Source organism: Populus trichocarpa, chromosome 4 (assembly GCF_000002775.5).
Source record: "Populus trichocarpa isolate Nisqually-1 chromosome 4, P.trichocarpa_v4.1, whole genome shotgun sequence".
In the NCBI taxonomy this organism is placed as follows: Eukaryota; Viridiplantae; Streptophyta; class Magnoliopsida; order Malpighiales; family Salicaceae; genus Populus; species Populus trichocarpa.
The window spans coordinates 11,167,293-11,180,603 of NC_037288.2; the positions used below are offsets into that span (position 1 = coordinate 11,167,293).

The 13,311-nt window shown below is 33.1% G+C and overlaps 1 protein-coding gene across 1 annotated transcript; it reads left to right on the plus strand.

The window, feature by feature from the left end:
* The first annotated feature begins 11,698 nt into the window (after positions 1 to 11,698).
* Positions 11,699 to 13,013, plus strand: LOC7463069 (MYB-like transcription factor EOBII). Its single transcript, XM_002305359.4, has 3 exons — positions 11,699 to 11,911; positions 12,177 to 12,306; positions 12,414 to 13,013. The coding sequence occupies exons 1-3, from the start codon at positions 11,773 to 11,775 to the stop codon at positions 12,781 to 12,783; spliced, it is 639 nt and encodes a 212-aa protein (XP_002305395.1). The 5' UTR covers positions 11,699 to 11,772; the 3' UTR covers positions 12,784 to 13,013.
* The last annotated feature ends 298 nt before the right edge of the window (positions 13,014 to 13,311 follow it).

Here is a 13,311-nt window from a genome sequence, read left to right on the forward strand (position 1 = left end):
AATGTTTTTTTTTTAAATACATTAAAATAATATTATTTTTATTTTTTAAAAATTATTTTTAATATTAACACGTTAAAATAATCTGAAAACATTAAAAAAAAATATTAATTTGAATTAAAAAAAATAATTTTTTTAAAAAACATTTTTAAAACATAAAAACAAATAATCTTTTAATATTACTGACTGAGCTCTTCTTATTGTCCCCGTATTTGGATTTGGAATTTTTTTTTCTGTATAAAATTATTGCCCCAAGAGGGAAAGGAACACCTAAGGGTCGCATTAATTATCCATTTAACTGCTTGAGCCTTGCCTTTCATATGGAAACAACTATAACATCCGAAGGAGGTTAAGTTTAGCATCCATTGGTTTCTAGTCCCCGTTGTAGTGGGTGAACTATCATGTCACGTTTTCCAATAGATGTTAGATGCTACATCATAATATACTATCTACACTTTGCTCTTGTTTAATTATGATTTAAAAGCGTCCATGAGACTGATTTATTTGTTTTATTTTTCCTTTCTTTGCTCTAAATCATAGTATCCATCCCTGTGCTCCCCTCCATCACCATTTCAAAAACCAGATTACCTTATATATTCTAATAATTTAATTTATTACAAGAATATTTCCGAGCCTATGGAACTGCAATGAGTTTAAAACATGTAATTTAACATTTTAAGCTATTTCTTTCTTTCTTTCTTGATAATTAATAATTCAGCTTTCATCACTACCATATTTAACAGTTTTTCCGATGAAAATTTTGTCGTGTTTACTCTAATATGCTGCTGGTGATTATTTTACTGATAGATTCACGAACAGAAACTGGCCATTGAAAAAAACCCTGTCGATAATTTCTGATATGTCGGTAAGTCCGTCATTAATTAAAAAAGTTACTAATGGTTTTACAAACAAACAATGTGCGCCAAAAAACTTTACCCGCTAGATTATACCGATTAAATAATTTCTTCGGTAATTTGTAGTGGCATTTGCGATAATTCTTTTTTAACTCTCTAGAATATATTAACGAAATAATTTCATCGGTGATGTAACAGCTGTAGTAGAATTTGCAGTAATTTTTTTCTAACTCTCTAGAATATGCTAACTAAATTATTCCATCGGTGACCCCATCCGTAATAATTTAAAAATATATTTTTTTAAAAAACAATTATTGAAAAAAAATAGAGAATAATTTTTTTAAAAATTAAATTTGTATTAAATTCAAGTATGTAAAAATCAATTATCTTAATATAAAAGCCAAATATTTATTACAAATTTATACGTTCAAATATAATGAAACTAGAACGAAGGTAGCGCTGGAGGAGGAGGAAGGGGCTAGTCATCCCCGGGACCATAAGGCTAATAAGGGGGTGTACATATACCACCCATCTATGATCTAATATCCATGACCATTTAGCGGAGTTCTTCATTATCCGTAGAAAGCCGTTTATATTTTTCATTGAGATGGGTTGTACGGTCTTACACTCCTTGATCTAACAAGGTCGTGAACTCCAGAGACTGAGTGCTCGAGACCAATTGCAAACTCCCAACGGCTGAAACACTACGAGCCATCCACAAGTTCTTGGTAGTAGTGTTGGAGAGTCCGTACACCTGATTTTTATCGAGTCTGTCATAACCAAATTTTTGACAACACATATTGGTCAAAGAAAAAAAATAACCAGCAAAGGAAAACAGAGAAGACTAGAAAAACAGAGAGACCGAAGGAATAAAAGAGAACCTATAGAACAAAAACAAAACTAGAGACAGAGGGAAGAAAGAATGAAAGGAGGAGGAAGAGAAGGACATTCTCTGGCCAGTGTGAAGACCATTACCTTCGTCTTTGTCTTCATCTTTACCCAGGTAAGTCTTCGTTTTCCTCCCCCATCTTGCATTTTTAAACTTTTCAAAATAGTGCGAAGGTTATTATAATTACCTTCGCATTGTGTAGTGCACGCATGAGTTAGTTCACGCGTGCCTGTTGCCTGGGCCGGTTACTGGTCTGAACCAGTAACCGGGTCGGCTCGGCTGGGCTAGATCCAACTTAGTAAAAAAAGAGGAGAGTGGGTCGAGTCTGGGTCTCAGGCCCAGCCAGCCCAAACTGCTTTTGCTAAAGGTGTGTTTGGCAAAACACATGCTTATGCCTTTCCCATGCCATTTATTCCCTTTCTATTTTAATATCTGGTCAAACGAGCCCCTTTTCAATATAAGAAAATCCCATAAATATTTAGAAATTTTTGATGATTTATTTGTGGGCCCCTCACACTGATATATGATCAATTTGTTGACCATTACTATTAAATGTAAAACTGTTGTGGAATGCTTTTTTTTATTATTGTTTAAAAAGAGCAAACAATAAAAAGGTAAACAAAAAGAAAAGGGCATAAAAAAGTTGTTTTCCTCTCTATTAAAAAATTTAAAATTTTGCGAACTTATTCATTGGCGCCAGAGTAAGGAATATTGTATGTTTTTTTTGGGTTTGTGCTATATTTACCAACGCCAGAGTTGGAAATCTTTGTAGATATTGTTCATTGACGCTAAAGTCAGGAACATGACAAGAAGAACAAAAAAAGAAGAACAAGTTCTTAGCAATTTTAGACAAAATTAGCAAAGTAGCCCGCTTCAGGTAAGACGCTTAAATATTTATGGGATAGCATCTTCCCTTTCGCGTAACCAGTCCTGTATCATAGAATCTTTGTTGACCAGTTAGGGTTCTTAGTGACCATAATACTAGGTGGCGACTCCTTAAATTAGACATTTCCCCTAAAAAAACAAGATATCACATCTTTGTTCTTTTTGCCAAAAGAAAATTTTCAATTGGTCGCCGCGATGTCTCAGGTGTGACAGAGTCCATCAAACGATCCTGTCTCTAACAACAAATCCGGATCGAAATCTGGGTGGGTCGAAGGATTGTCCCCATATCTTTCCTTCATCCAACTGTTATATGTTTCTTGGAAATAAAAAATGAAATCATCAAATTCAAGAAAATAATAACTTAAAAAAAATGGTTGAATACCAATGTACTATAAAGTGTTGAGCTCGGCTGTCCATGAACTACTGCACATGTTTTTGGTGGTCCTTACTCCACATGTGCGTTTCATAAAAAAGCTCCATTGAGCTTGGCTCACATCTAAAAGTTGTAGCCTGTAAGATAAAAATATTGTTAGTTAAATATATTTATAAATAACAACAAATTAATTAAAAATAGATGTGATTAAAATAACTCTTACCATCCGCTTCACATGTGAAACTAACGAAACGGAGCTACTAGTATGCGTGGTAACCGAACCATGAATTTTCTGGCTCTGGTTCCCGCATTGGACTGTGACAATCGTGTTAAATGCTTGGATAACACGTGCTAAATATATTCCACCTATATATTCTTTGGGATGTATGGCGGCCTGAAATCCTTCCAAATCGTCACGTCATTCCAGCCTGGTAGAGCGCTTTTTTTAGCATATTTTTTAGATTTGTTTTGTGCCTCATACCAAAAATCACGCAACCTATATGGTACAAACATATTATATATGAGTAAATGATAAATGAAATTTTAATATTTGGAATAAAAAAATATCCTAATTTCGATGTTACCTAGTTGCAGCGTGATTCTCCCAAACCCTCATCACAACATTATCATTTGCTCTATCACACTCAAATTTAGCCTTGCAGTAAAAACTTATAAAAAGAGAAATTTCAATAATTTCAATAAAGTAAATGAATTAACATAATAAATAGTACAAATTTTAAGTTAATACTAATCTTAAATCTTGTAAATCATGCATCGACCTATGATTTTCATTCAAGATGTTTAGATACCTGGTTCCATTGAAACAATAAAATTTCCATTGACAATTTAAATGTCGATGTTGTTATTCTAGTAGCCTCAATGTTTGTGAACCTAAAAATTGATAAATTTAATGAAATATTATTTTTTCATAAATTGTTAAACATAAACTAATTCTTCAAAGGTCAACTTTCCACTGCGCCTTGTACTTGTGGGTGAATGGATCATGTTGTGAAGGGACCCCGCCTCTACGTTGCGGCATCGCACTCGAAAAGCTAGTGTCGTGAGTCAACACATGTGCATCAGGTGCCTTTTCTTGGTCAATAATTAATGACACGTTGTTGTCATCATCGCTGCTAGAAGAATTAGTTGTGATCATGTGTTCACGACGTTCAATTGATTTTCCCCTATGCATCTGCATAAATTTACAAAAAAGTAAACAATTTTGATTTTTTTATAAAAATTCAGCAGCACCTCCTCTATACGGGAAACTATCCAAAATTTTTAATCCTGCAAATAGACAACATATATACCACAAACTACTTGATTTTATTTTATTTCTACCAACAATTTTGAATAATTCAATTTTGTAGAAAATTCTCATTTTCTATGTGATAATATTTTTAATCCTAAATTGACAAGATTTTTTCTAATTAAATTTAATCCTTTATATTCAATTGAAATTGAACAAAAAATTTGAAAATAACAATTAAAATTCAACAAAACAATATAAAATTTTGCAATAACAACTAAAATTTAACACAACTATTACTTCATAAAATTAGAAAGAACAAATAATTGAACAAAAACATAGAAAAAAAAATACAAAAACAAATATAGGCCTAAGGAATGAAAAATTCTTACCTTAATAGCATGCTTAATTTCGGAGTTGAAGTAGGTGTGATACAAAAAAAAAAACAAAAAAATACATTGTTAATATACCTTAGAAAAGAAGAAAAAAAAACACATTAAAAAATTTACTTGCATATAACTATTGATTGTGTTAAGAGAAAACTTGATTTCTAGCTTTGATGTTTAAGAGACAAAATGTAATAATAGAGAATTGAGGAGATAATTTGAGAAAAAAACTAAGATTTAGGTGAGAAAAAAAAATGAAGTTCTGATGCGCTCACTGCACTTTTAAACTATGTTTTATGGACAGAATTACGGAAAAAATATTAAATATTATTATTTTTAAATAGTTCGTCGGTGATTCCGTCTCTAAAGTCCTTTTGAAATTTTTGTTTTGCACTTACAATTTCAAAAAACTCTATGGATTTTTTAATTTTGTTCGTGATTTCATCGATAAAATAGTAAATAGTCAACAGTCAGAAATGCATTAATTACTAGCGTGTTGGAGTTCACATTTCGTCGGTGATTCCATTGGGAAACCTGAAACTCAATCAGTAAAAGCATTAAGTGCCAACATGTTGTAATTCGCAGCCTATCAGAGATTTCATTGGCAATATGAAAACTTTAATTGCCATCATTGACATGTGAAGGGAACAATTCCCTTCACCTCTGGAATACACCGACAAAAACAAACCATTGGTATACCCGTGTTTAATTTGTTCCATGAATAGTATCAGGAAGAAGGGGAACAATTCTCTTCGCCTTTGGAATATACCAATGGAAACAAACTGTCGATATACCTGCGTGTAATTTGCTCCATGAATAGTGCCATGAGGAAGGGGAACAATTCCCTTCACCTCTGGAATATACCAACAAAAACAAAACTTCGGTATTTCCATTGGTGTGAAACAGTGGCTGATGTCAGATTGTATATGTATTCCTAATCTATTTATACTATAAATACTTAAATTGATAGCTGCACACACAACACAATAACACAAGTTCACATAACAATAATAAAATAAATACTTCTTTGTAAAAATTTCATCAATAAATATTACATTATAATTTATGGCATTACACTTTTGTGTTTTCATAGTTAGTTAGAATTGTCTTATTCTTCTTCAATTGACTCATCATTAGCTCCATCACAATCTTCTATGTTGATTTCATTGCTATCATTATCTTTATCGACTTGTGCTTGTGTGCTAGAATTTAGAACAACATTTTAACTCATCGGCGTCAACATCAACAAAAATATTATCGAAGATATGAAAATTTGAATTTTCTTCTAAGTCAATCGATGGAGCAACTCGAAATGGATCAACTAACTCACTAACTTGAAAGACATCATCTTTCATATTTGATTCATTGTTCTCATCTTGAACAACCTCAACACGACCCATAGGTTTGGTTTTCAATATGGATAACCAATTAACTCTTGAACGATTCTTTCTAAAAGAAAGAGTGTATGTGTAATAAACTTATTGGCATTGCTTGGTGAAAATAAAAACATTATAGATGTTGCAGAGTCTAGCTTTTGAATTAATTTCGACCAAACCATGATAGGGATCTACTCTGATTTCTTTGTCAGTGGTGTCAAACCAATAACATTTGAATAAAAATATTCTATTATGCTCGCTATGATATTGCAATTCAATTACCTCTTCTAATTTCTCATAATAGTCAACTTCAAACTCATTAGAAATCGATCCCTTAACATAAACTCTATTATTATATGTCTTTCTACGATGCCCATATTCTTCAATATAAAACACGTATCCATTGACAAAATACTCGTTGTAGTACTTCACCTTTCTTTCAGGACCCAGGCTTAGTAAAGACAATATAACACTAGCATTCCCTTTCAATTTATAAACCGTGTACATAAAGTACAACAATGAACAATGAACAAGAAATGTGTAATGAAATTAAGTATCCCGATAGATAATGATAATTAAAAGTACTTATATGTGTTCTAAACCACATGGAAAATTATTTATCTTGTAATTAAAAGATTTGAGATCCAGTTAGTTGTAAGTTTTTAGAAAGTAAATATTGATGATGTTGCCTTTAAGGTATTCAACAATGTATGAGTTTGTGATATTACAAGAGAGAAATAGTTCATTATTAACAAAGTTTAAGTAGTATACTTACTGAATAAAAGGTTTCAATTCATCTCAGAATAGCACATAATTATGTGCTTGTTTGAATTCTATTTTAGACAAATATCTTTCCTTGATAGCATTTTTTGATATGGGTTATCCAAAATTGGAGAATATTGACAAGTTCTCACTCCAAGGCACTTCACCCTCATCATCATGCCTTAGAATGTGATTGATTCTTGTTCTCAATTGTGGCTCGAAATAGTACGAGATAAATATTGAGATTTCTTCAACAATATAGGCCTCATATATTGAAGTCTCAATATGCGCATTGTTTTTAACTTTTTTCTTAAGGTTGAACAAGTATCTGTATAGAATTAATTAATGTCTTTAATTATATAAAACAATAAAAATAATTTTTTAATTACATTGCATGTGTAATCTCTAACCTCTCGAATGGATACATCTACCTATATTGGACTGGGCCTCCAACTTTTACCTTAAATGGTAAATGTATAGATAGATGCTTCATTGAGTCAAAAAATAATAGAGGGAATATCATCTCAAGTTTGTATATTGTTTGGACGATATTCGTTTCAAGCCTCTCAATGTATTGTGTCTGTAACTTGTTGGAGCATGTATCTCTAAAGAAATGACTGATCTCAGTGAGTGCATCCCATATCCTCTTTGGCAATATATCCCGATAAGCTAATGGAATAAGTGTTTGCATAAACATGTGGCAGTTGTGGCTCTTCATTCCATACAATTTGCAATCCTCCAAATTAACCAACCTTGGTATGTTTGAGGCATGTTCCATCAGGAAAATACAGACTTTTAAGCCATTGGTAGACAAGTAGTTATGCATTCTTATATAAGACGAAACTTACTTTAGGCTTTGCGACCCATGACCTAACATAACCCAACTCTATATTTTTATGGTGACAAAACAAAGCTATATCCATTCTAGCCTTAATGTTGTCCTTTGGTTTCCCCTTCATATCCATGACCATGTTGAAAATATTCCCAAACACGTTCTTTTCTATGTGCATGACGTCAAGATTATAGCGGAGGAGATTGGTCTTCCAATAAGAAAGCTCCTAGAAAATACTTTGCTTTACCGAATTGTAGTCAAACCAGGAAACTTTTGCATACTGGATTGGAAACTAAACACAATGTCACCGTACTCTGACACCACGTCATACAATTCTTCATTTGAAAGATGCAGTGGTGCAACAACCTTTTTAACTCTACCAATAAAAAACTCATTTTTGTTCTTTTTGTACTTGTGATTCGTTGGCAAGAAACGTCAGTGACAATAAAAAAAGATGCTTTATCGTCGTTTGTTAACATTAATGCCTTATTATTTTTCATGCAGTATGGATATGCTAGTTTTTCATGTGTGCTTCAACCAGAAACCATTCCATAACCTGGAAAATCATTGATAGTCCACATCAAAACTGCCTTTATAAGAAAATTTTATTTTGTCGATACATCATAAGTCAAAGCTCAGATGACCACAACTGCGTAAACTCATCAACCAACGATCGAAGACAAACATCTATATTCCAGCTCAGACTATTAGGACCAGGTATGACCGTAGATAGAAATATGAAATCCGACCTCTTTACACATCTCTGGTGGCAAGTTGTAAACCGTGAGTATAATTGGTTAACAAGAATAAGAAGTAGCAAATGACACGAATAGATTGAATCCATTTGTAAATAACCCAAGACACACATTTCTTGATTTAACTGAAAAGTGAGGATGCACACTGTTAAAGTGTTTTCATGCTTAACCGTTGAAATAGTGCACCATCGATCACTTTATCCACCGCATCATGTGATTGGTGCCATGTTATATGCTCAACAATCTTTAATGACATGAATAACCTCTGCAGTCTAGGTGTGATTGGGGAGTATTTAAGTTTTTTATGTGCGACAAGAGTCATTCCCCTCCTAGTTCTAGGTTTATAACGGGAATGCCCATATGTCCTGCACTTGGTCAGCTCAGCATTTTCAAGGTAGTAAAGTATGCAGAAGTTTGGACACCTATAAATGTTTTGATATCCTAGACCGAGGGGTTTCATCATGGACTTAACAGCATATAAGTTCTATTTCAGCCTATTTCCTTCTGGTAAAATGCTTCTTACCTATTCGATAATTCTGTCATAATTAGCCTCACTTAACCCATGATATGACATAATGGTGAACTCTTATGCAACGACCGGTAATTAACTGTGATTTGTGCAACCATCCCATAATGGTTCATCAGAATCTTTTAAAAGATTAAAAAACCTAGCCGCATCTACATTAGGTTCTTCATCTACAATTGGATATTGATCAACATGACCCTGATTCATTCTCATTGCATCCATAATCATAGTCCTATAAGGATTATTATTGTCATCTACAACTCCATGCATATTGCTAGCACTAGAAGTTGACTCAACCATCCTTTCTAACATAGTCTCGTGAGGAACAAATGGTTCTCTGTGTGCATACTAACATAGGTATTCCTCCATGAACCTTTTTTTGTGTAGAAAATGCATCGTTACAACATCTGTATTGAGAAGCTTTTTATTTTTACACATCTTGCATGGACATCTAATACCGCATCCGCTAATATTTCTCGGATTAGATATTGTGTAATTAATAAAATCCTGAACCTCATTACAATAATCCATCTTCCGTAATTCTTGGGGTGAATCTCGATACATCCATGAACGATCATCCATCACTTCTATTGAACCTATATCAAATAATGATGACAACATATATTAATTAACTACGTTAACTAAATAAATTTGCAAAAATATTGGTTTAGCTCAAGATTATTCAACTTATTTTAATACTTCTTTTAATTCATTATCAATTATCTACGTAGATACAAATTTGTACACATTTATAGAAATTACATCTCTCGGAAATGCAATTGACAAAATATAAAACGGACCCATTAAATAAGCCATTATTTATTTCATCACAAAACACCTAAATCGATAATTTAACATAAGTTTCAACAATTTACAAATAAATACAATTTTACAAAATCTAAAACAAACCATAAAATGTATAAATCATAAATCCATACAACAAGTTTGCTTGAGAAAAAAACAATAAAACAAGTAAACACCCAAACAAAATACATATACTATAAAAATATACAAAAAAAAATTAACATTTTAAAATTATGTTCGAATAAAAAAAAAGATAGATTTGCTTACTTCAGGTAGAGAATCCTCAATAAAATTTTAATCAGAACACAAATACTGACAAACAAAGTGTTGTTGTGAATGGAAAAGTTACGGGAGGTTGAGTTGTGTTGAGATCGAGGAAGGGAGGAGGGTGAAGCTTTTTTGTTGCAGAGAAATTTTAAAGAAGAAGTAGAAATAGGAGAGGGGAATAAGAGGGTTGAGCGCCAGGTTAAATATTTAATATTACCAATGAATTTATCGATAAAATTATTCTTACAGTGACTCTGTTGGACATTCTATCGGTACAAGTGTCACGTTATTGTACAGTTTGCCTGTTTGAATCCTACAGTAATTTCATCGGTAACTATGTCTGTAAAAACTTACACGTCGTCATACTATTTGGTTTTTTTCCTTCTATTCCGATTGCGATTCTCTTGGTATATACCGAAAATATATTTTCATCAGTATTTATTGATGAAATTAGCGATAAAAAAATTTAATTGGTAAATATCACCATAAAATATCAAAAAAAAAAAACATCATATTTATTTGTATTCTTCAATTTTATAATAGTGCATTCAATAACTTTTGTGATTATCGATATAACTTTGCTTCAGCCATAAATACTAGCCACTTGTACTTTCATAATTAGTAGAGCAGGAATTTTACCTTTTCATCTCAGTGGAATTTTGTTTCTATATGGGGCTCCACGATATCGTAATTCGTAATTATCTAGCTGCCTATCTTTCTAGAAACCTTTCCGTGATATCTTCTAGGTTTTGTCAAGGATAAACATATATAGTCGTCATGGATTTTAACTTGCAATTTTCGGAGTTCAAACTTGGCTGTCTGCAAGTTATCACTAAACACATATGGATAGCTGATGTTGTGCCAAGAAAATTAGGTACTTTGAGAGGTTGAATTCAAAGAATTTGAGGTATACTTAACACACATTAAGAGATGGCCACAGGAGAAGACATTGCTTTCCACTTCTTTTTCGCGCTATCAAATCAAGCTTTTCTTAGTATGATCTTCGAGTTCTTTAACAAGATCTTGAACTCACTCTATAAATGCATCTTTCATACCTTTATACTAATGAAATAATTTCTGTTAACTATCATTACCTATATATAGGCATTTACCACATAGAAAATTAAGTCTAACCAATTAATTTATGCCCTAACGTTCTAAAATGCTAGTTATAGTCATCCCAAAAGCCAGATGTAGCTTAGGTGACTCATCTAAGTCGACTGTTTCGGGCATATTTAAATGCCCCATTACCTTATTTGGCATCCTAGAACCTTCATCAGCTATTATAAAATACACACCATTTACATTAAACAATTTCTAAAGCATGCATTTAAGGATAGTTTATGTCAACAGATGGTGTAATGGCATTGGAGCACAAGCTGTTTTCGAGGAAACAACAGCAACCCACTAACTTTCTTTTATCGCTAAATAAAGATTATGCTGTCTACAATCTCATTATCAAAGCTAGACAACAAACATTCTAGCTTGGATTTATGCTGATGATATACAGTACGGTAGCAAAGATTTAGTAGAGACAATTGTACACTGCTGATTGGCTAAGAGATAGTGAGCTGGGTAAGCATATAGTAACACTTGGATTCGGATTATAGGAGGGAAGGAATGATTGCACTGAGGAACCTGAAGCCAAAATAATGGAGGAAGACATTAGTGCTCATGAGATCATCATTTTAATTTGTAAAATAAAATTGAGGATTCGAGCTGCATGACTGGTTGAGGAGGTATATATAGGGGAAGACTATGTGCACTTGTCATGCAAATTTGAGACAACACACAGTTTTGGACAAAAGTAAAGCAACATGGTAGCAATGATGGGTAGGGGAATTGCTGAGCAAGGGTGGAGGAAGGGTCCTTGGACTCCTGAAGAGGATAAGTTGCTTAGTGAATATGTGAGCTTGAACGGTGAGGGAAGGTGGAGTTCTGTTTCTAGGTGCTCAGGTAAGCTCTCTTTCTAGCTAGGCTTGATGTTTGGCAAAGGTAATCACAGCAAATTAAAGGGAGATAGATAAAAACAAGAAAGCTACTAGCTATTAGTAAATTAATTATATACAAACACTCTTAATTTTTGGGTGGGAGAGGCAAAATTTAGAGTTTATATCATTCAATGGTAGATACTGATCATGCTTTCAGCTTTTGATATTATAAATCTACGTACGTTTAATTGTTTTAGTGCTTAACTTTAACTTATTATTGGTTTTATCAGGCTTGAATAGGAGTGGAAAGAGCTGCAGACTGAGGTGGGTGAATTACCTTAGGCCAGGACTTAAGAGAGGCCAAATAACACCACAAGAGGAAGGCATCATTATTGAACTACATGCTCTCTGGGGCAACAAGTAATGCATTTGATCCCTCCCTTTATAAAATCTTTCTGTCTTGGTTATTTTTTTCTGTCTATTTTCATTTCTCTATAAACTATTATTAATAGTTCATACATATCCAGGTGGTCAACTATAGCTAGATACTTGCCTGGCAGAACAGATAATGAGATAAAAAACTATTGGAGAACCCATTTCAAGAAGAAAGATAAATCCTCTCAGAAACAAGAAAAGCGAAACGCTCTGATTCTAAAACAGGAAGTGCAACAGCAGCAGCAGCAGCAGCTAGAAGCTGGTGAAATGAAAATGGTCAACACCATTGATCATGTTAAGATGCATGAAGCACAAGAAATGTATTTCATGTACCACAATTTGGAGGATCAATGCTCGCCTGTGATGACTCAAGACGCCGCATCTTGGGCAGACTTCGTTGTAGAGGATTATTATGGACTATGGGGTGGCTTGTGGAACTTAGATGATCATCCACAGGATTAAATTACTCATACAAGTAACTGAAATAAGATATCCATGCAAAATCAAGCAACAACTTGTTCTTTTGGAGGGTACTCGAGGAATATTTACAGTGGAGGGTACAGTTTCTAATAATGGTTAGAAAATGTTGATGGTGACATAGTTTTGTGTAATACTTGTGTCTAACTTGCTTAGAGTATGTTGAAACCTTATTTTTATGAGAGTACTATAAATGGTGATGAACTTTTAAGAAAGATTGTGGGTTGGATTTATCTGTAACAATTATATAAATGTTGTTGTTTACTGATATTTTTTTGCTTCGTAAGTCTTTCAACTACAATTTTTGTCTCACTAAAATTCAGTGGGGGGGGAATGAGAATGTCCTCCCACCAATATTGTTTGCTTTGAATTGATTCTAGTTCTAGATAATCTACCCTCTCACATCAATTTCTGTTCTAGATATTGGTATACAACGATGTTGCAGATACAATGCATTGGATCAAATTCCTATGCGGAATTGTATATTAATTATACTTCTGGAAGAGAAAAATA

Coding starts and splice junctions, on each gene's coding strand:
- LOC7463069 (XM_002305359.4), top strand. CDS start 11,773: ATGGTAGCAATGATGGGTAGGGGAATTGCTGAGCAAGGGTGGAGGAAG. Junction 11,912..12,176: donor TTCTGTTTCTAGGTGCTCAG/GTAAGCTCTCTT, acceptor TGGTTTTATCAG/GCTTGAATAGGAGTGGAAAG. Junction 12,307..12,413: donor CATGCTCTCTGGGGCAACAA/GTAATGCATTTG, acceptor ATACATATCCAG/GTGGTCAACTATAGCTAGAT.